The sequence below is a fragment of the Pleurodeles waltl genome, chromosome 11 (genome assembly GCF_031143425.1).
Source record: "Pleurodeles waltl isolate 20211129_DDA chromosome 11, aPleWal1.hap1.20221129, whole genome shotgun sequence".
Classification (NCBI taxonomy): Eukaryota; Metazoa; Chordata; class Amphibia; order Caudata; family Salamandridae; genus Pleurodeles; species Pleurodeles waltl.
In genome coordinates, this window is record NC_090450.1 from 175491043 (window position 1) to 175512401 (window position 21359).

Consider the following 21359-nt stretch of genomic DNA (forward strand, 5'->3'; position numbering starts at 1 on the left):
ATTAATTTCGAAGTTTCACAAACTGCAGTCATTTGAAATGGACTTTTGATTGTATCTACAAATGCTGGGCAGTGCTTGTAGGAGGCATGCCAGGGGTACAAAAGGGCAACACAGGACTTAAAGCTGCTACCTTTGGCGACACCTAATGGTCATCCTTATTATTAGCACAGGAACACTGCATGGTGCACAACTAAAAGGAGGAGTAAACACTTGACTAACAGGTTGGGGAAGACCCAACACAATACATGTACCTCACTGCCAGCGGAGTGAATAGCAGCAGTGATATCCAACAACTGCAAGAGATGGTCATCATTTCTATCAACAGGTGAGGTTTACCATTAAGAACCTGCAAGGTGGGGGTTTCAGTCATTAGCTTAGCCCGAAGAAAAAAAACATCTGTCACCTAGCTAGTAAAGCGCTAACCATTTATTATCCAACACATTTGTCTGGATGTGCAGCTCCACTTGTCCTCTTCTTGTTCCCTAAGAGTTGATGATTGATAATTGGAGGATCACTATTTACCAAATATGGGCGGTGATTCTAACCGCGGCGGGCGGCGGTCGCCACCCGCCATGCGGTTACCGCCAAATGACCGCACCGCGGTCACAAGACCGCGGCGGCCATTCTGGCTTTCCCGCTGTGCTGGCGGGCGACCGCCAAAAGGCCGCCCGCCAGCACAGCGGGAAAGACCCAGCAACGATGAAGCCGGCTCCGAATGGAGCCGGCGGAGTTGCTGGAGTGCGACGGGTGCAGTAGCATGGCATGGGCACTGCAGGGGCCCCCAGGGGCCCCGCGGCACCCCCTACCGCCATCCTGTTCCTGGCGGGAGACCCGCCAGGAACAGGATGGCGGTAGGGGGAGTCAGAATCCCCATGGCGGCGGAGCGCGCTCCGCCGCCATGGAGGATTCTGCAGGGCAGCGGAAAGTCGGCGGTACACCGCCGACTTTCCGTTTCTGGCCGCGGCTGAACCGCCGCAGTCAGAATGCCCAGCGGTGCACCGCCAGCCTGTTGGCGGTGCTACCGTGGTCATTCGCCCTGGCGGTTTTTACCGCCAGGGTTAGAATGACCCCCATGGTCTAAAAATGGCCCACCGTTAACTTAGCGGTTTGTTGCACAGAGGTGGTGTCACTAGAAATGAAAGTCATCCAACCAACCTAAATTGGGTGTAGCACTATTTCCATCAGCGTCCATGCAGTTAATAGTATTTCGTAAGGAGGGGTGCAAGATGAGCGATATTGGGAACAGTGGTTCCTCCGCTCTAACTGGAGCAGGGTAACGAAGATGTGACCAAGAAACAACACTTCTTTGTGTAATGACTGTTGTTGTTACCACCTACTTTTTCATTTGGATGATAGTGTTCCTTGTAACCCAGACATAATGAATGTAGTTGTTCGGTTCGAATTCTGCAAAATATTCTGTTCCCTGGGCATTAGGAACTTGCTTTAAGAAGTCTTCAAAATCTAAAGATGAACTAGCCTTCAACCCATGTTTTTCCAGGACGTCCTTAGACTACAGCATCAAGTTGTAAGCTTGTAGTCAAAGCTGTGGTCCAAACCACGATGTTCAAGTTGGACAACATAACGGTCTATACGTAGAGCATCAGAAATGCACAAAAATGTTTGCTGTCCAGCTGTTCAAGGCACTATGGCGATTGTTCCCTGAGCTGAACATTTTTCTTTTATGGTTTCTGTTCAGTCCCCCTTCAAGAGCTGGTCTTCATCTACATCGACACCCTTACCAGTCTTCCTGCCAGGAAACATTTTATTAACTGACCATACACATCAGTTCCACAAACCTTCCTCTGTAGAAAGGCAAGGCAGAAGCCATGGAGTTTCCTCATTTTACTGTCAGCCTCCTTACTACAATTCACTCTCCAGTTAATGGTTCCTTGTGACTCTCCACTTGTTGTTGCTGATTTTTCTGTTGTGCTGTTTTTTAAATAGTGATATTGTGGAAGGTCCCCAAGACCTACTTGTACCTAGAATACCATTACATGAATACACACAGGAATAGTTCCATAGATATTTAAGTAAAAATAAAACAATTTATTTTACATCATTTTAAAAGGATTGCTGCCTTGCAGATTCTTCCATAAGTAAGTATGACTAAAATGTGTTTTACTATTGAGAACTCGCGATCAGTAAATTGAAAACGTCTGCCTTAGATGCAGGATGCCAAGACAGTTGGCCCATATAGTTAGCTGTAGCAGTCACTCTAAACAAGCATTTGTAATGCATTAGTTCTAGTGTTTGCTTGAGTTAGAGCTATTAGCGTTGTCAATTTCTAACTGGACTTTCTTGCCACATAAATTGAGAATGAAAAGTAAAACAGTTGACATTAGTAAGTCAATTCAAAGCACCACAGCCGCCATGAGCGTGTGCAAGTTATTGGCTCCCTGTGTGAATGTCTAGAATGGATCGCGGCTGGGATCAAAGGCAAACTGAAACCGGAGGAGAGGCCATCACACGCTGTAACAGGAGGAAGTGTGACGTACTGTGATGGCCAACAAAAATGTTAACTTAGTGAAATCGCTTGAGAAGGAACTCAGCACACAAAGGAGGGACATTTCACAAAATGCACCAATAAATATGAAGCATTTAAGACAAGCACAACAAAGAATGAATATCAAGAGTGGGCGTGGTTAAAAGCCCACAGAGAGATTACAACAGACCAGAGCGCTTGTGCACTTGACCCTAAAAAAAGCCTTTCCTCCTGGGGGCACGTAAAAAACTCTTTAGTGTCAAAATCTGAGTTCCTTTTTTTAGTCTTGCAGAATTGTTTCGGGATATTTAACAGCTGAGTAATCCACAGGAAATTGAAAATGGATCTAAAGTTGGAAAGGCTCTGAAAAAGGTTGTGTACGTGTAGTTAACCCAGGGAAGCAGGAACCTCGAAATTTAAACAGTTCCTTGGGAAGGCACGCAGTTGGTATGCCCTTGTGCCCTGTGCATATCAATTGCAGGTTGCGGCATGTATGCTCCATTTAGTGCTTGTTTTTAAAAATGGTTGAATTGACTCAGGACATTCTAAAGAAAGTGTGTATTGTGAATGCATGCTGAAACTGGTGATGATCCCTCATTCCATGTGGTTGTGAGAACCTTGATCTTAGGCTACCCTCCTTAGTCATCATTTCGAACGGATCAGATGCAAGATGTTTGCTTCGTGCACCAGGAATTAACAGTACCAATAGTCCTGCTATCTCCAGGGGTGTGGAATTAATAGAGGTTCCACGATGAACCCGAAGAATCCTTGAAAAATGTGTAATTACCAAATTAATTTAAACTGTGCTGCTCTAGCATAGTTGAGTATAATGTCACTGTGCCTCTGTTGCGGTTAGCCAGGGGCAGTGATTCTGATATGCAAATTGATGCAAGCAGTTTGCAGCAACATTTTCTATAGTGTTGTATCTTGCGATGAGAGCTCCAGTTATCAGCCTGCTTCTACTGCTCCCCTTTGATGTTGTGTTCCTCTGGGACTGCTGATTGAGCCAGTGATGTGGGCTGTGAAAAGCGGTCAGGAGGTGCTCTTGAGGAGGTCAGGCAGGTTTCACACCTGGGGCTGTATCATGAACAGTTGCGGTGTCTCAGCCGATCACAACCACCTCACAGTTAATCACAGTTATTCCCATACTTCCCGATCTCTCCTTGGCATTTAGCACTGTAGACCACGTCACCTCTATTTGCTTTCTAGTCTAATCAACGTTGGTATCACTGATTTTGCACTTATCCACTTGTGATCCTATCTCTCTGATCACTCCTTTATATTCTTCGCCCTCATGCCTTCTCCAGCAAGCATCTCACAGGCTTTTCTCCTTGGCTATTTCCTCCTCATATTTTGCATATCATCTTTTTCTGTTGCATCTCCTACCCTCTCTATGCAAATGATAGTCTTTTTCCTATCATTGCCTAGTTGTACTCCTCAACTTAGGAAATAAGTCTGAAATTACTGTATGGTCATCAATCATAGGATAGCTATTCACTCACTCTACTCAAATTCATTGTAAGCTGAAATAATGCATTTTCTGGTCACTTTCGTACCTGCTTTGCGTCCTTTTCATACCTAAATTTCTGTGTACATCATTCTGATTTCCCCCTACTACGTATCTGTTCCCCTACACTTAAACCCCTTTTAAGGTGGGTTATGCTTGATGTCAGTTCTAAATTAATTCAAGACTGCCATTGGAGAACATCTCATCTCCTAAGATCATACATACTTAATGACACTCCACAATGGTGTTACTTCTGCTTAATCCTTGCTTAAAGATAATTAATAATAATTCATATTTGTAATGTTATGTAATGTTCCATCACCACTTACCATCCATTCTATGCCTACACAATCTCTCTATGTACACACTGTAAATTGCTTCTGAACTACGTACCATTTCTTACTGTTATTTTGTCAGGCATTTCTTGGTGAAGTGCCTACACAGTTGATAAATGAATAGAAAAACAAACAATTAGCTTTCTTAGAACACTCTAAAGCGCTAAAGGTCCTCACTTAAAACATCTTCTGGTCATAATGCTAGACCGTTCAGACATTCTTCCTCTTCTTAAAGTGTGGGTCAGTGAACTGGTACCCATTTTGCGTCCCCTGTGCACACCAGTCTGCAAACTGGGTTGCCCCTGACAAACCCTGTTCAGGGGCCCAAAGGGTAGCCAGGTGCTTCTATACCACAGCCTTGCTGGTTGAGGTTATTTGGCCAGGGGTCTGTCCTAGTGTGGGTGTCCAAAGTGGAATAAGTGCAACCATTTCTGCACTTGACTCTCACAGTAGTGAGGATCAGCACTTACAGGCTTCTCAGATAGGTGGTGTGTGAGGCAAGAGGTTAGATCTCAACAGGCAAACAAGAGATGAAATAACATTTTGTCCAGAACACTCCTTATCTTTATGAAAAAGAAAGTGCTTTCAATATCATATCAGAACCTAAAGACTACACAATCTAAGCAGGACATCACTTGCCCTCAGTATTGGGGATCCTGTTATTACTGCCCTGTTTTATGTTTTATAGGCACAATTTAATGTGGCAATTTAGTTCAGTGTCTATTGGAATTTTTCACCAAACATTTCTAGTAGGGTCAATAGATCTTTCCTGCACACCTCATTCTAGATTGTTCCAAGCAACAGTTAAGACGTGAGGTTTTTGGCATTGCAGCAGATGCAGGTGGCACTCCTCCCCATACAGGCTGGACTCCTTCATTGCTGGTTGCTGCAGCATCTGATACGCTCAGGGTGATCTTCATGGACAGGTTTAGGGAGGTGGCTTTGATCAGCTGCACCAGTCCTCAGAAACTGTGGCCCTCTGGGATCAGCTGCGGGCCTGCACTCGGCTTGCGAGGGTTGCAGATTGCAGTCTTCCCGTGGCATTTGGGGTTGGGTGTCAGTTGTGGTCTCCGGGCTGTTTAGATACTTCCACCAATGACTCTGTTGCCTTCATATTGTCAGCGGCAACAACACCAGTCACTTGACCCAGGGCAGGCTGCTATGCAACACAGACTTTATGCTTTGTTGTAGTCTTACTTCTATTTCTTAAGAACTGAGCAAAGAAACCAGGGTGGCACCTTCAGAGCACAGGTCACTCCTGGATCGCTCTCTTGTGGTCATTAGTTTCTTATGGGTTCTTGAAGTTTCATGATTATGCAGGGCCTCTTTTAATGGACAGTCTATCCTCCTGCAGGCCAGAAGCACTCTTTCCCTCTCTTAAAAGTCAGTCGGACTTCTAGGTTCTTCAAGCAGATCCTCACTCTTTCAGCAGAAAGAGTTCACTTCAAGTGATTTCCCTTCACCTCTTGGAGACTGGTTGTCAGAAAAACACCACCTCTGGCTAGATAGTGATTCTGAGATGCTCTATGGAGGACTGCCTTCCTTGGTAAAGAAGAACCCGGAGCTAAGTAGTTTAGATTGGATCCCACTTTTACACACATTTTCTTGGCTTGGATTGTGGAGCCACTGCTTAATGCTTCAGAAACAGTTTAAGTTGGTTCATTCTAAAATGTCATTCACAGTGTGCCCATCAGGCGCAGCCTTTGTGTAAAGTGATACACAGCACGTAGCACTGGGCCTTGCAGCAAGCATGAATACCCGCAGCAGGGGTAAACTGACGCGTGGGTTCCCTCCAAATGCTTGTCATCAGAAACTTCAGTCCCACCACTCACACCTACCATCAACCATTTGGCAGTGCTCAGGAAGTACTAATCAGCAGCCCCTTGGTAAGAAAGTGTTCATGAAATTTCTAACGGTTGCTCTGTCTTCATCCTCCTCACCTTAGTGTCTGGATCCACTTTTACTGTAAAAATACTTGCACTCGTCATGCACACAGAATGTCAGTGCAAAGTTCTGGGTTTCACATAACAGTGGAACATTCCAGGAGACAGGCTGGAAGCTATGCTCTCACTGATGCTAAGAAAAAAGGTTTGGTCACAATACTAATTCACAAAACACTGTGTTATCCTGCCACGTGATACAACTAGGATGGAAATAGTAGTCCATTTTCTGTCATCAGCCATAGTAAGTGGACCCCTCATGGCCACAATATGGGCCCCAGAATTTGCATTGCTAAGGGCAGGAGTAGGCCTCTGTGACTTAGCGTGACTGTAGGGCAAAACAAAAGTCAGGATATCGACTTCACTTGCAGTCGTCCAATCTGAGGATGGGAACATGACCATATACCATGCATTCGTCATTCACATCCCAACAGCGTCCATCCTCTGCTTCAGTCTCCATTGATCTCCATGCTTATGCAATACAAAGCTATGTCTCAGGGAACAAAGATGCAAAGTCTTTGTGGTGATTAGAATGTAAATACATCATAGTAGGATTGGAACATGGGAATAGAATGGTTGGAGAGAGCGTTTGCGGCAGTTGCTGCGGGCGGTTGCTGGTGCATGTCGTGCCGGCATTGCTCCTTTCTTCGAACCACATCTTTGTAATAAAAGATAATATTGAATCTTTTACGTACGAGTCCTCCGTTCTTCACAATGGCGATGAGGTGGGCAGGAGCAATGTCGGTGTGATTTCCACATCTCGGATGACGGATGATGAAGAGAAGTAATGGGGAGTGCTGATCTGATGGTCTGATCCTGATATTAGCAGCAGATTATTTTACCAGCAGTGTATGCGATGGCCCTTTTGGGGGTGAGGAAGAAAGTGCTGGTTTTTCGTGCACGTGCAGAGGGCCGTGCACATACTATTACTGTCTTGCCACCAGGAGAGAGTGCGCGTGAGGCCGGTGAATCCTATGGTGTTTTCCACTGCGCAAGTGTGCGCGTACAGAGGGCTGCACACACACAGTGACTGTGCTGCCACCGCACAAGTGAATCCTGTTTCCCGCAAGGATTATGGGTAGCAGTTTTTGTTGGATGCATTCAGTCCACGGTGATGGGCACACCTGTTTAGGGCCTGTCATCCACTTACTGGAGCCTTTGAAATTTCCAATGATTATGTTATAGACTACATTTGTAGTTTTTTTATATTATTATTTGAGGAGTTATTTTTTTTGTCTGAATAGTTTATTTGACACTGGATACTAGTGCACTTATTTTATAAGTATTCATTTATTTGTGCGGATCCTAATTAGTGTGAAATATGTCCAGCATTCAACCTCCACCCTTTTTCTTAGCTGAGCCAGGTGATCCTCCTATTCAATGGGAGTTATGGTTAGATTTATTCGAAGTGTATGTGGAGGTATTGGAGGCTTGGAGTGTACACCAGAGAGGCATTTGTCATTACTTAAACATCAATGGGGGCTATTGGATTGGGAAAGTTTAAACATCTTCCCCCTGTAGATAATGTTAATGAAGAAAATGTATAAAAATGTGCTTTGAAACAATTATAAGAGAGGTATGGCAGTAAGATTAACGTTGTCATGAAGAGATATAAGTTTTACTCCAGGACACAGAAGGAGGATGAATCTATTGACCAGTATGTTGCGGTGTACAGAGGACTTGCGGTAACTTGTGCTTTTGAGCACATGTCATGTGACCAGGTGTTAAGATACCAGTTATTGATGAAGACCAAGTCTAAAAAATACAGGAGAGATTGTGGTCTTTAGGAGAACTATCCTTGAAAACAGCAATAGAAGTGGCAAGAAGTATTGAAGTAACAAAGTGTTGCATACAAACCATGAGGAAAGAAAATTAAGGCAGTTGTACAGTATGTGCTGTGGGTGGTGAAAGGGATAGTAAGGAAAAAAAGAAGGTTGTAGTTTGTTATGCTAGCGGTAGTAACAGAATTGGCACGACAGAGAATGTCAAAGCTGTAGTGTGTTTCAGGTGTGGTGCTAGTACACATGTGGCAAATTTTAAAGGATGTCCAGCTATTAGCAAAGTTTGTAATGCATGTAAGAAAAACTGACATTTTTCACGAGTATGTAAAGGTTTTGGGGAAGAAAGTGAATTGTATTGCGGAGGGTTTTGATGAGGATGAACTTGAATATGGTATGCAAAATGTGGTGTTAAGTATACAGTGCCAACATCAAGGGGAGAAGTCGTCAGTTACCCAAGTGTTGGTTAAGTATAGATGGCGTGCAGGTGGATTTGTGTGCATGGTAAACTATAATGGGGAAAACATTATTTAACCAGTTGTGGCCTGGCAGGGAATTGCAAAGCACAAAAACAAGTCCATGTAGTTATTCAGGATTATATGACGGAACACCGAATTAAAAACAACTACTAACCTTAACAACGAGGTCGGAACACCGACCTCGTCCTTACTACTAATGATTTTGCCACAAATGCCTTAACAACGATATTTCGTTGTAAAGGCATTCCTGATAAAATCATTAGCAATAGGCACCATTCACCCTACATCCCTCACCCCACCCCACCCCAAAACCTAAAACCCCCTGACCCCCCACCCACTCCCCAAAACCAAAAACGCCCCAACCCCACCCTAAAACCCCCTGACCCCCACCCACTCCCCAAAACCAAAAACGCCCCACCCCCCCAACCCCACCCCAAAACCTAAAACCCCCTGACCCCCACCCACTCCCCAAAACCAAAAACGCCCCACCCCCCCAACCCCACCCCAAAACCTAAAACCCCCTGCCCCCCCACCCACTCCCCAAAACCAAAAACGCCCCACCACCCCAACCCCACCCCAAAACCTAAAACCCCCTGACCCCGCACCCCCTCCCCAAAACCAAAAACGCCCCACCCCCCCAACCCCACCCCAAAACCTAAAACCCCCTAACCCCCCACCCCTCCCCAAAACCAAAAACGCCCCACCCCCCCAACCCCACCCCAAAACCTAAACCCAGCACTTACCTTCGCCAACTCCCTTCTTTGTACCTTAACCACGCATGTTCGTTGTTCAGAACATATGTAGTTAAGGCACAAAAATACGAAGTCGTGGTTAAAAAAAGTGTTGTTAGGCTTTCGTTAACCACGACTTTCGTAATAAACAAGTCGTAAAAAAGGATGTTTCCCGTTATTCAGGGCATAACATTTTTATAGTAGGTAAAATGCAAGCAGAGTTTGAATTTTCTAGAAGGAAATGTTCAGGAGATATACTTATTGCTGAAAAAGGGACCACAATTTTGGGTTGGCCACACATATTAGAACTTGGAATGAAAGTGGGCCATAGTGCTAGTCTGCTTGTTTATGCTGTGGGTGAGTGTAGCTAACGGAGTACAAATGATTTGTGTTCTGATTTAAAAAAATATATATTTCCAACAGTTTTTAGTTGTCAGTTAGGTAGTCTGAAGAATTTTCAAAACACTATTGTTTTAAAAGAAAATGCCATCCCTGTAAGAAAGAAGTTAAGGAATGTTCAGTTTAAATATAGAGGGAAATTAAAGGACATGTTACGTGACTTGTCTGATAAAGACATTATTGAACCTATCGAAAGCTCTGATTGGGTGTTGTAATTTCAGTGAAATAGAGTGGGGATCTCAGACTTTGTGTGGATTTACAATCACTCAATAATGCTTTTTGGTAGATGCTTTTCCATTGCCAAATTTACAGGAATTAATATCATCCATAGGCGATGCCAAAGTGTTTTCAACAATTGATTTGGCCAATGCTTACCGTCAGATACATTTGAATCCAGATTTTAAATATTGGACAGCGTTTATTACACCAGAAGGAATGTTTCAGTATAAAAGGATGCCATTTGGCTTGGCTAATGCATAAGCTGCTTTCCAAAGAGAATTATCCAAAGTGCTTTCAAACATAAATGGTGCAAAAGTGTTTCAAGATGACCTAGTGATATACGGAAAGGATAAGATTGAGCATGATTCCATATTGAAAACAGCTTTGCAAGTGTTAAAGGACAACAGGTTAACAGTGAAAGAACAAAAATGTAAATTTGGAAAAAAACAAGTGGAATATTTAGGTCATATTATTTCAAAGGAAGGCATTCGACCTAAGATCAGCCACATAAAGGCTATCTTCTTTAGGTCTGACTGAATTTTATTCACTGTTTGTGGAAATCTATGCATCCAAAGTGGAAAATCTACGAGCCTAACTTAGGAAAAATGCAACATTTTGTTGAAAACAAGCGCATAGTGAAGTATTTGCAGCTATAAAAGAAGAAGTTGTGAATGCATCTTGCTTAAGCTCATTTGATGAAGGTGCAGAATGTATTGTATCTGTGGATGCTTGTGGGTATGGTATCGGTGTGGTATTGTCCCAACAGAGGAAAGGAAGTTTGTAGGTTGTTGCATATGCAGCCCGCACTTTGTCTTATGGAGAAAGGAATTATTCTGTAGTCAAAAGGGAATTGTTAGCTGCTACTTGGGCTGTGCAACAGTTTAGAATGTATACATGGGGCATAAATTCAAGATTTGCACGGACCACAAACCATTTGTAAACATTCTGAGTTCTGGGGGTAGAAAAAATCTTACTCTGCGGTTAGCAAGACTTGCTTCGAAATTACAAATGTATCATTAAGAGATTTAGCATCTTCCAGGGAAGAAGAACTGTGTGGTGGATGGGCTGTCTCAATTACCTCTGGACAATGAAAGTGTAGAGGAGGTTGATGATAGTGAATGTGATGTGGCATTTACTTGTGATGATGTGATGTTTCTGCAAAATGATAAAATGAAGTTGGAGATATCTGAGTAAGTGTGGATGAAGAAAATGCAGAAAGATGAGATATTAATAAGGGTAAAGGAATTCCTCATGAAGGGGTGGCCGTCAGAAGGGCAGTAGCAAGGTGAATTTGGTACATATTGAGGGGTGGCAAAATAGTACCTTCTTGTAGAATGCAAGGAACAATTGTTAGGTTGGGACATGAAGGTCATGGGGGTATGGCAAGTACCACGAGGAAAATAAAGGAACATTTTTGGTGGCCAGGTCTGGGTGGTATAGTGGACCATTGCGTAACAGAGTGCAGTGCATGTAAATTGAGTGATACACTATCAAACCTTTGGTAATACTGTTCCAAATGGTTGAATTGCTGAAGGGCCGTGGCAGAAGGTGGAATTTGATTTCATGGGACCGTTTGTCATCTGACGTGCTAAGGAATCATATGTTATTGTCCTGATTGATTATTTTTCCAAATGGACGGATGTTCGCATGGTTAGCAGTGTAACCACAGATACTCTCATTGAATTCTTGAAAGATGTGTTTGCCAGGGAAGGCATTCCTGAAACCCTTGTTTCTGATAATGGGGTACAACTTACATCTAGTAAAATGCAGTCATTATTGAAGTGTTGTGGGGTGAACCATGTAAGGGTCTCGTTGTATCATCCAGAAGGTAATGGTCAGATTGAAAGGTTTAACAGGGTAGTTAAGGCGGCGATACAGTTAGCGTTAGCATCCAATTTATAATGGAAAGAGGCTATCCAAAGTATGTTGTTATCTTGCAGGATTACACCCCATTCTGTAATGGGGAAAACACCATTTGAGCAGTTGAGAGGAAGGAAGCCGTCTTCTAAATTAATTCCTTGGTGGTTGAAGAATAAAAAACAAAAAGAGACATTTACAGAGGACTATCATTCTATGCGGAAATGCGTACAAGAGTATCATGGTAGAGTGTTAAATAGATTTAATGGTGGAAGGTCCATACCTCAACTGGTAGTTGGGCAGTACGTACGTGTGAGGGAATCCTGGGTTAATAAGTAAAGGAGCCGGTCGGTGGTCGAGTTCTATGAAGATTGTTAAGGTTTTGGATGGTGCTGTCAAGCTTGTATAGACTGCTAAAATCAGTACTTAATTTATCTTGGTGGTTGCTTGTGTTGGGCGCCGAGGCTCATTGATTGGGACCTCTGCTTAATTTTCATCATTAGACTTTGACCCAGAGCAAGAACGAGAAAGGCATAAAAAGGGTTAAAGAAGGAAGAAGATATGAAAGCAGTAACACAGAGACATTAGGGATGAAAAGAAACTACTATTATGAGATAAACTGGAAGCCTATAGGCGGAAGAAATATACATGAAGTGGAAACAAGACTGGGCAGCCTTGGTGTTCGATCAGAATCGGCAGTAGCAGGCTCTTAAAAACTTGGGCCCCTGAATTGAGTGATTAAATAATTAAATTACAGGTTCCCTGTTCACTAAATTGATAGTCTTTTAATGCCCGATTTAGGTGTATTTCAGCGTGGGAAATTCATCTATTGTTTTATTAATATTTCTACCTTCAGTCGGGCTATTCAGTTCTTTTTGTTCTACTGGTACTCAGAATTTTTCACCTTATTTCTTCGTATCTTATGTTGCATGTTTGTGGTTTCATCAGTTTTTGATTTACTTTCCTTGTTCTACAAATCATGGCATGCAAAACATTTTGCCAGAGATATCGATCTCTCCATACCTGTGACATGAACTAACAGTAGCCACATCAAATCCATTGGAAACAGAAATCTGTATGTTGTTTCCAGGTGTAAGGACTAATGCGCGCCTTCAATTAATATGCATTTTCCTTATTGTGATATAGTGAAGAAGTGACTTTGTGGGGGAGGTGTTTTGGAATCCTAATCATAATACTGCATGCTGTGGTAAACATACAGACAAATCTGACACCCGCTACTTTGACTTTTAACCTTACTTTTAGCAAATGTGTAATTACCAAGTTATAGGATAACCAGGTATTCACTCAGTAAGATTCTTAAAACTGAGAATAAAACCAATACTCAGCTAGAGTTATTACCTATAAAGCACATCTATTTCTTTATTTATATATTGTAAAGTTGGCGTAGTTACAAATGGACAAAATACTGAACACTGGAAGGTCCTTCTGAGGCAGAGGTAAGACCCCAAACATAACTTGCATGGTCTCACAGGTGCAGGCCTGATGTGCGATGCCATGAACCCCCATCTTGAGCGACTTGTAATGTGCCATCACAGCAGACAACATTCATACAGCACACAGTCTCCCAAGTATTCAAAATGTAATCCTAATGACAGTACAATCGTACAATGTCTGCCAGGGGAAGTGGAGCACTGTAGATAAAGGGACTGAATTAATTTTCCACAGTGGAGTTGTTCGGCCCTCCTCCAAGTGTACTGTCGCCAAACCTCAGTTCAATTAGGGTATAAAAACAAGATTCATCAGAACTGTGAAACTGGGCCAGAGATCGTACAGGGTGATGACTTTCCTCTCTCTACTAGGGTTGAGGCAATGCCACTGTAGTTGTAGGAAACAATATTTTTATGAATCCTGTAACAGAAAAATGACACCAATTTTGATAAATTGTGTGACGCATTCAACTATGGTCACAGTAAAAGAGACCTGAGATGCAATTTGTTAGAAAATGTGTCTCTAGTTGCAAAGGTATGCACTCTGTCCAAGAAGAAACCCCAACCCTAGTCAGGGTAAGTCAGATACATACCTTAAATTAACCTCTGCTCACTTTCTGGTAGCTTGGTACAGATCAGTCAGGCTTAACTTTTAAAAGGCAATATGTATAGTATTTGTGCAACACATAAATTAGAGTAACACAGTGAAAGACACCACAAAAAGACTTCACATCAGTTAGGAAAAATAGAGAATATTTATCTGAGTAAAACAAGACCAAAACGTCAAACATCCAATAAGTTGAAGTCAGGAAATGAGTTTTTAAAGCTTAAGGCCCTGATTTAAGAGGGCCTAGCGCCTCCTTGCACCACATTAGCGTAATTCTTTTTTACACTAATGTGGCCCAACAAGGCCAAAATTGCTGTACCAGATTTACAAAGTGGCGCAATGCATGCATTGCGCCACTTTGTCATGCATTGCGCCACTTTGTAACCCCTTGCGCCACATTATGGCTGCGCCAGGCATAATGTATGCAAGGGGGCGTTCCCCCATTAGGGGGGGGAGAACAAATGGCACTAAGAAATCTAAAAGATTTCTTTCCAACGTTTTTTGTGGCATTTTTAACACCTGCACAGAGTACGCTTTAAAGGGAGGCACACCATTATTTATAATGGGCCTCAATGTGCTTTGCAGGATTAGTGTCAAAATTGTTTACGCTAATCCCGCAAAGGGCCAAACTAGCACCAAAAATGTTGATGCTAATTCACTAAATACCGCCATGGTGCACAGCAAACACATGGTTCCGTTAGGGAGGTGCTAAGGGGCGCAAGAAAAGTGGCCCTGCATTGGATGAAGCATCACTTTCTTAAATCAGGCTCTAAATGTGAAAACAGCGGCCAGCAATCAAAAGGCTACTTGAGGCCCCGAGAGAGCGGTGCAAGTCTGAAATCCAGGCTGACCACGATGGAGGGTACTGTTTCAACGGACAATGCAGTGTCTGCTAAAACAGTACCATTGATAGAGCAAAGTGCTGACATCGAGGTCCCAATGCATCAGTATTTTTCACGTAGTCGAGTTACTGTGTCGTCGGGCTCTGTTAAAGTGAATGTGATGCGTCCTCATCTTCGAGGTACGAAGAACCTCGTCAGGCCGCACAGACTGGGAATCCACTGTCATTGAGCAGGCTCTGCATCGCCGTCGAAGGGGCGATGCAGTGAAATTTTACATGCTGTTGGGGCGATGCATCAGTTTTGCAGGAGTCAGCTGCACAACCCACTTCTGAGGCCCAGGAATGGAGAGGGACACCTCAGGAAAGGGCAGGACTCACAGATGGCAGAGTGCAGCAGCACCAGGAGAGTTGCAAACAGTTTTTTATGTTCCTGAGACTGCAGGAGAACAAGGGACAAGCCACCAAGACCTTGGAGAATCTTGCGTTCAAGGATGTAGAGAACTAGTCCAGTCCTTCTCACTCCAAGCAAGATGCAGCGGACGTACAAAGCAAAGCAAGTAGCAAAGTGGCATTCCCTGCTACAGCACACAGCAAGCAGGTGGCCAACACAGCAATGCAGTTGCAAGGTGGCAGTCCCTCCTGGCAGCACAGCAGTCCTTCTACCCGGCAGAGGTTCCTTGGTCCCAGTAAAGTTCTGATGCCGTGGGGTTTAGGTTCCAGTACTTATACCAAAATGTGGCTTTGAAGTCAGGGAGACCTCAAAGAGGCATTTGAAGATCACAACGTCCTTCCTTCCTTCCCTGGCTCCAGACACTCTACAGGAGGTATGCAGCCTTTTGTGCGAGGAGAGGCACAGCCCTATTCAAGTGAGGCAGTGCTAACCTCCCCCCACCATCAAGCCTGTTAATAGCATATTAAGGCTCACTAAATCACACCTAAGCTCCCATTGTGTGTGACTGTCTCGAGGGAATGCCCAAAGCCCAGCTGTTACCAACCCCAGATGTATATTCAGAAACAGACAGAAGCACAGAATGCTTCAAGTAAGAAAATGCCAACTTTCTAAAAGTAGTGATTTGTTTGTATTGTGAGTCCAGAAAACACCAAACTCCAAATTCCTATCTTTTGCCAATTGGGAGTTACACTCAAATGCTGCCTCAAGGTAACCCCAATGTTAACCTATGGAAGAGATAGGCCTAGCAATAGTTAAAAAATGATTTAATAGTTTTTCACTACCAGGACATATTAAACCTAAAAGTACACGTCCAACTTGTTAAATACACTGCACCCTGCCTTTGGGGCTAACAAGGGCCTACACTAGGGGTGTCTCATTTGTAATAAAAAGTAAGGTTTGGGCCTGGCAAGTGGGTACACTTTCACAAAAAAGTAACCCTGTACCTATTTTGTGGTCACAATATTGACCACTCATCACAGTTTGATTCCCTTTATTATTTCCTTTTTAGTGAACCTCACCCACTCTATTAGTGGCATGCTTCATCACCGGGTCCACCTTGGCTCCTAAAAGCCAAAACGGGTTCATCCGACTGACGGGAGCACTTAATATAGAGCCTACCGGGGTCTCAATATAAAAATACCTTACTGGTCACCGAGGTATCCCTTTATTTGTAGTGCCGGTAAGTACGATTAAAAATGACCAGATAGGAGATCTCCAGGTGTGTTATGGTCTTATGACCCTTATCTAGATGGACATAATAATCAAGTGTCAACATGTTTCAGCCGATACAAAGGCCTGTAAGGTCCGGACTTTCATCAGGACAGACTTTAGGATAATGTGTCCCCGGTTGGTGACAGAACAAACTTCATGCATCAAATCATGTGGTCCTGCATGCAAAATAGAAATACCTTAACTGGCCTGTTCGTAATCTCTGACGCACATCTGTGGTCCTAGAAAGGAAACATAAAAAACAAACAGGCATTCCCATGTTAGGGGCAACATACACATGAAACATTAAAGTTATCAATAACATTTTCTTGACTTGCTTATACGACATAGTGCACTGGCTCTACAAACTGGCCACTGACTTGAACACTAGTGAGATGTACATTCATTAACATATACATAGATGCAATTTGTAGGTTGTGTCCATCTTCTAATTCGTCATAATCTGCAGACGTGACACACACTCATTCAGTGTGACTTTTAGTGCAACTGGTGTGAATTAGGCCATAATTCCAAATTGAAATATTATGCTACCCATATAGGTATCCACCCAAGGCTTTCAGTTGTGCAAATATAAGTTCAAGGCTTTACCCTTCATTTGCAAAATGCAAAACCAGCCATTTCTTGCACCCACGCTCACTTTTCACGAACTGAAAACGCACTTCTCCAATGCAAAACATAGTGCAAATGTTGTGAATTGGACCGTTTTTTTGAGTCACTGTACTGTGCCAACATGTAAGTGTTCATTCAAGGCTGTCAAGTGTGCAGGATAACGTTCTCTCCTGCATCTGTAGACTGCAAGTTCACCCGTTTTTGGGACCCACCTTATTTCTCATGGAGGAGGAGAGAGTGCACCCCTTTAGTCACACACTATAACAAAACATGACACGTCAGAATATTAAATGCAGAGCGGACAGGGTCACCCCTTGTATCAGCAAAAGAGGCCTTCAGATTTTCTAAGGTGACATATTGCCCTCAACATAGAGCTTACTTCATCAAGGGCATCGTGCCGCAATTAGTACCTACGATACCTCTCCCTCCAGGCTCTCGAGGCCATTTGCGTTAAAGAGTTGGACGCGTTTGTCCTTTATTTAAGCAAAATGTGTCTCAGAAGGGACACGCCTTTTGCACCGTTGTAATCCCACGTGGCACCGGTTAACCAACCTGGCCCGTGGGTCACAAGGCTCTGGGGCAGCTGACTCGAACTCAAGGGAGTAGAGCCTGTATGCAGCCATGCCTCCTACGCCTGACAAGGCAATGTCCAATCAGGCGTAGGCTCATACTACATCCAATTTGGCTGGCAGCGAGCAACTAGAAAGAAACAGGATTGACAATTACAGGGGAGGAATACTTGCGATGCTGTGTGCTGTAAATAGTGTATCTATTCTCTGAGTCCTCCAGAGCCAGACACAATTATATCCCACTGTTAAGGGACCTCATTCATTAGTTAAAGGAATACTAAACTGTTGTTGGTCCTAACCCTAGTTTTGTGTTAAGTTACATCCACATCATGGTGTAGAATGATGGTTTCCCAAGATGTTCACAAATTATCTCTCTTCTTGTGTTTTTTTTGTATTACCCCCAGCATGGTGTGGGGAAAGGCCCTTCTATCAACGTCCTTAATCTCACTTTATCCTGTATGCTGCTTGTTTTGATGCACCAGATATCAAAGATGCAGGTGTATTTATACCAAATATTGTTGTGTCACTCATGAAGTTTTCAATTAGCCTGTTCATCATCACCACCCTCTTTTATTATTGCTTTTTCAAAAAGTGTAACCGGGGCAGATAACATATTAATGTGCAGCGACAAAGGGTCTGTAAGTGTGCATTTATTTAATTTAAGAGGCCCAAGTACCCCAACCAATGTTCTTATCTACACTGTCACAATTAGCCACAATGGTGGTATAGCACAGTGACATATTAAGGGGCCGTATGTAGCTCTAACCCTGGGGCAGGGTGCACTACTGTTCTTGGTTGATGTTATTCCACATTAGGTCAGCATTCAAACCATGTAAATGGGATTAAAGTCTATAGATCCATCTATCCAGAGTTTTCTGAGTCAAATTTCCACAGTGTTGGTGGCTCATGTAAAGGGGCATTCTGAACAGTGTCCACATGGATAGTGCCCTTGGACGAGGGTAGATTCCACAGTTCTGTCTGTTCGGAAGTTTGTGTCTCTTTGGGCCTAGTGTGCACATATTGGTCCCTGATACTTTTATTCCTCTTGAAAGAGAACATAAGTTTAGTAAGATTCAGTTTATTGGACTTCAGAACTCTCCTTTGCTTGTTTATTATTTTTTTTATTTTGTTGGACTGGTCATTGTATGTAGTTACACATATGGAGGCAACGCTGTGTTTGGGAATACTTTGTTCCAGCACCGATTCCCTGGGAGTATTGCTTGCTCACTTCCTTGCTTGCTCAATAATGTGGGTAGGCTAATTCTTCTCCTGTAGTTTTTTTTGTCAGAGAGTTAGCTTCTTTCTTGAAATCCTCCAATTTAGAACAGTTCTGTCTAAAGTGCAAAAACAGTCCTACTGGGAGGTTTTCTCTGAGGACCTGTGGGGGTGCACTTCTGAAATCCAGAAGACTGTTTCTATCAGTGGGTTTGGTGTATAAGGTAGTGGGCAGCCGTCCGAGTTCAGTTTTGACCTTAACATACAAGAAGGACACTTCTTCTAGTCATAAATCATAGTGAAGAATAAGAACAGGTTTCTGTTGTTTAACCATTACGCCAAAAAGTGTTCAATCTCTGATGATCTCCACACCATATCATAAAGATATCATTGATGTATTTATACCAGATTTCAATACTTGATCTATATGGGTTGTTAAACCAAATATTACTTCCTCAAATTCATACATGTACAAACAGGCTATACTCGTGGCTAAGGTACCCCCATGGATGTTCTGTTGCACTGTAAATATAGCTGTCCTTCAAAAGCAAAGACATTCTAAGTTGGTGCCAAACCTTCCAACTTCATAACCCAGAAGGATGTGGGTACACTTGCCAGATTGAAATGGCAGCTTAGAACTGCACACACAGGCTCTGCAGTGGCAGGCCTGAGACGTGTGAAAGGCTACTGTAGTGGGTGACACAATCAGTGCTGCAGGCTCACTAGTAGCATTTAATATACAGGTCCTGGGTGCATATTGTGCACTTCACTAGGGACGTACTAGCAAATTAAGTATTCCAATTGTGGAGAAGCCAATGTTACCATGGTTAGAGCACAGAGCACCTGCACTTTAGCACTGGTCAGTAGCATAAAGAGCCCAGAATCCGAAAACCAACAAAAACATGGTCAGAAAATCAGTGGAAAGTAAAAGGTCTGGGGATGCCATGCCCTGCAGAAAGGGCCATTTCCAATACAATTCATTTTTTTCTACTACATCCAATCTGCATGTTCTTTGCATAGCGAGCTCTGTTGTAACAGTTCCTAACTGCATGATTTATTTTTTTCACCCAGATACATCATGGAAGTTATTTCTTGAAGATGGCATTTCACAGGACGTGGCAGAAGAGCTGAGGGCTAGAGGTCATAATGTTGAGTGGCCAGTGGTTGGTCACCAGAGAGCTATATTTGGACGTGGTCAGATCATCACGATAGGAGACTGGTGGAAGTCAAGTAGTGTCCCCTCATCTGAAATTAACAGCAAAGTACGGTGGGCAGGCTCGGATCCCCGCGGAGATGGTTGTGCACTGGGTTATTGAGTATGATTCCACCTGCAACTTTCCAAATTAAGATCATGGAAGCTTGGCCACACACAAGTGTGAATACATTGCCTGGCAAAAGAACATTACACATAAAGCTAAGAGAAGGTTGACTTACAAAACAACGTGTAGGATATTGCTATTAGGAGTGGCTGAAATACTATTTTGTGAAGTGCAAAACAGGCGAAATCTACCCTTTTTAAAAAATGAATCTCTAAATCAACATTGGATACAAAAAGTGCCTAAGCTAGCTCTGCTAGTGAACATGAGAAGTGAACCATTTATTAGTCCCTGTTTGGTTTTCAGTGACATAAGGAGGTTCAGGGAGAATCACATGAATTGATCATGAACTGGGCAGCTCGTGTGATTCATGTGATTCTCAATGGACCTCATTGTGCTTGAGAGAATCTTGTGAACTGCATGAAAAGATGTTTTGTTCCTTGGTAGGCAGAGGCAAATATTTCATCAGTTTGTGAGAAATAGCTTCCACATACTACAGAATAAAACCATATTTTGCCGTTTCCATCTGATATAACTATTAATACAATAACAAGCATGTTTCCAAACTGAAGAATCTTCAGAAGAACTTCCCATAGTGGCTAGAATAAAACCAGAATGAAACATATCCCTACAGTCTTATTATCCATGTCCATGTGGATCTGGTGGCTTATCTGCCCTTTCATGACCAAAGAGGCGTAACTCCTGTATTGCTAATAGATTGTTCTTATTTCTTTGAGATAGTGTTTCCGATAGTTTGTGAATCTGCTTCTTTTATAGTGATTTCCAGGCAAATTGTGCACATCGTGCTAACGCAATAAGATCTTTTTCAGTTCTGTACCACTGCGTACATGTCTATTTCACAGCAAAGTGTTTAATGAAAAATGTGCCGGATGCGAACATATCACGTTGATTTAGTGCATCCCACAATATATTCTGAAATTGATTTAGAAACCTAACTTATATGAGCTTACAGAGGGGTTGTGGTCCACAAATATGATAAAGGAGCAACAGTTTCTGTCAATCTATTCAACAGAATAAAGAGTGTTCTGAAACCCTCCTTTTGCTGAATTAAAATAACCACAGAAATTAACAAACACGTGTCGTTTCTGGTCCTGTGACCATTACGATTTAATTGATTTTAGTTTCTTCTGCATTATATCTCCATATTTTACTGCATGTTGGTGGTTCTGTTTTATCACTTTTAATTCTGGCTACAGCTCTAGAATGAAAATCGTTTGATTCAAGGCAAATTACGTAATTTGCCTGTTGCCAACAGTGCGTTAAGTTTGAGGAGTTTGTAAACATATGGAATGTAGACCTACTGAAAGGAGTAAGGGACGTATTTA

General features: G+C 42.8%; 1 protein-coding gene across 1 annotated transcript in view; it reads left to right on the top strand.

Annotated features, from left to right (window-relative positions):
* The window catches only part of LOC138265558 (glutathione hydrolase-like YwrD proenzyme), a 389347-nt gene extending 368251 nt beyond the window's left edge, over positions 1-21096 (top strand). Inside the window, exon 12 of the mRNA XM_069213375.1 lies at positions 19769-21096. Coding sequence (XP_069069476.1) covers positions 19769-20013 — 245 coding nt within the window. The 3' untranslated portion in view covers positions 20014-21096. The remainder of the gene's footprint in view (positions 1-19768) is intronic.
* The last annotated feature ends 263 nt before the right edge of the window (positions 21097-21359 follow it).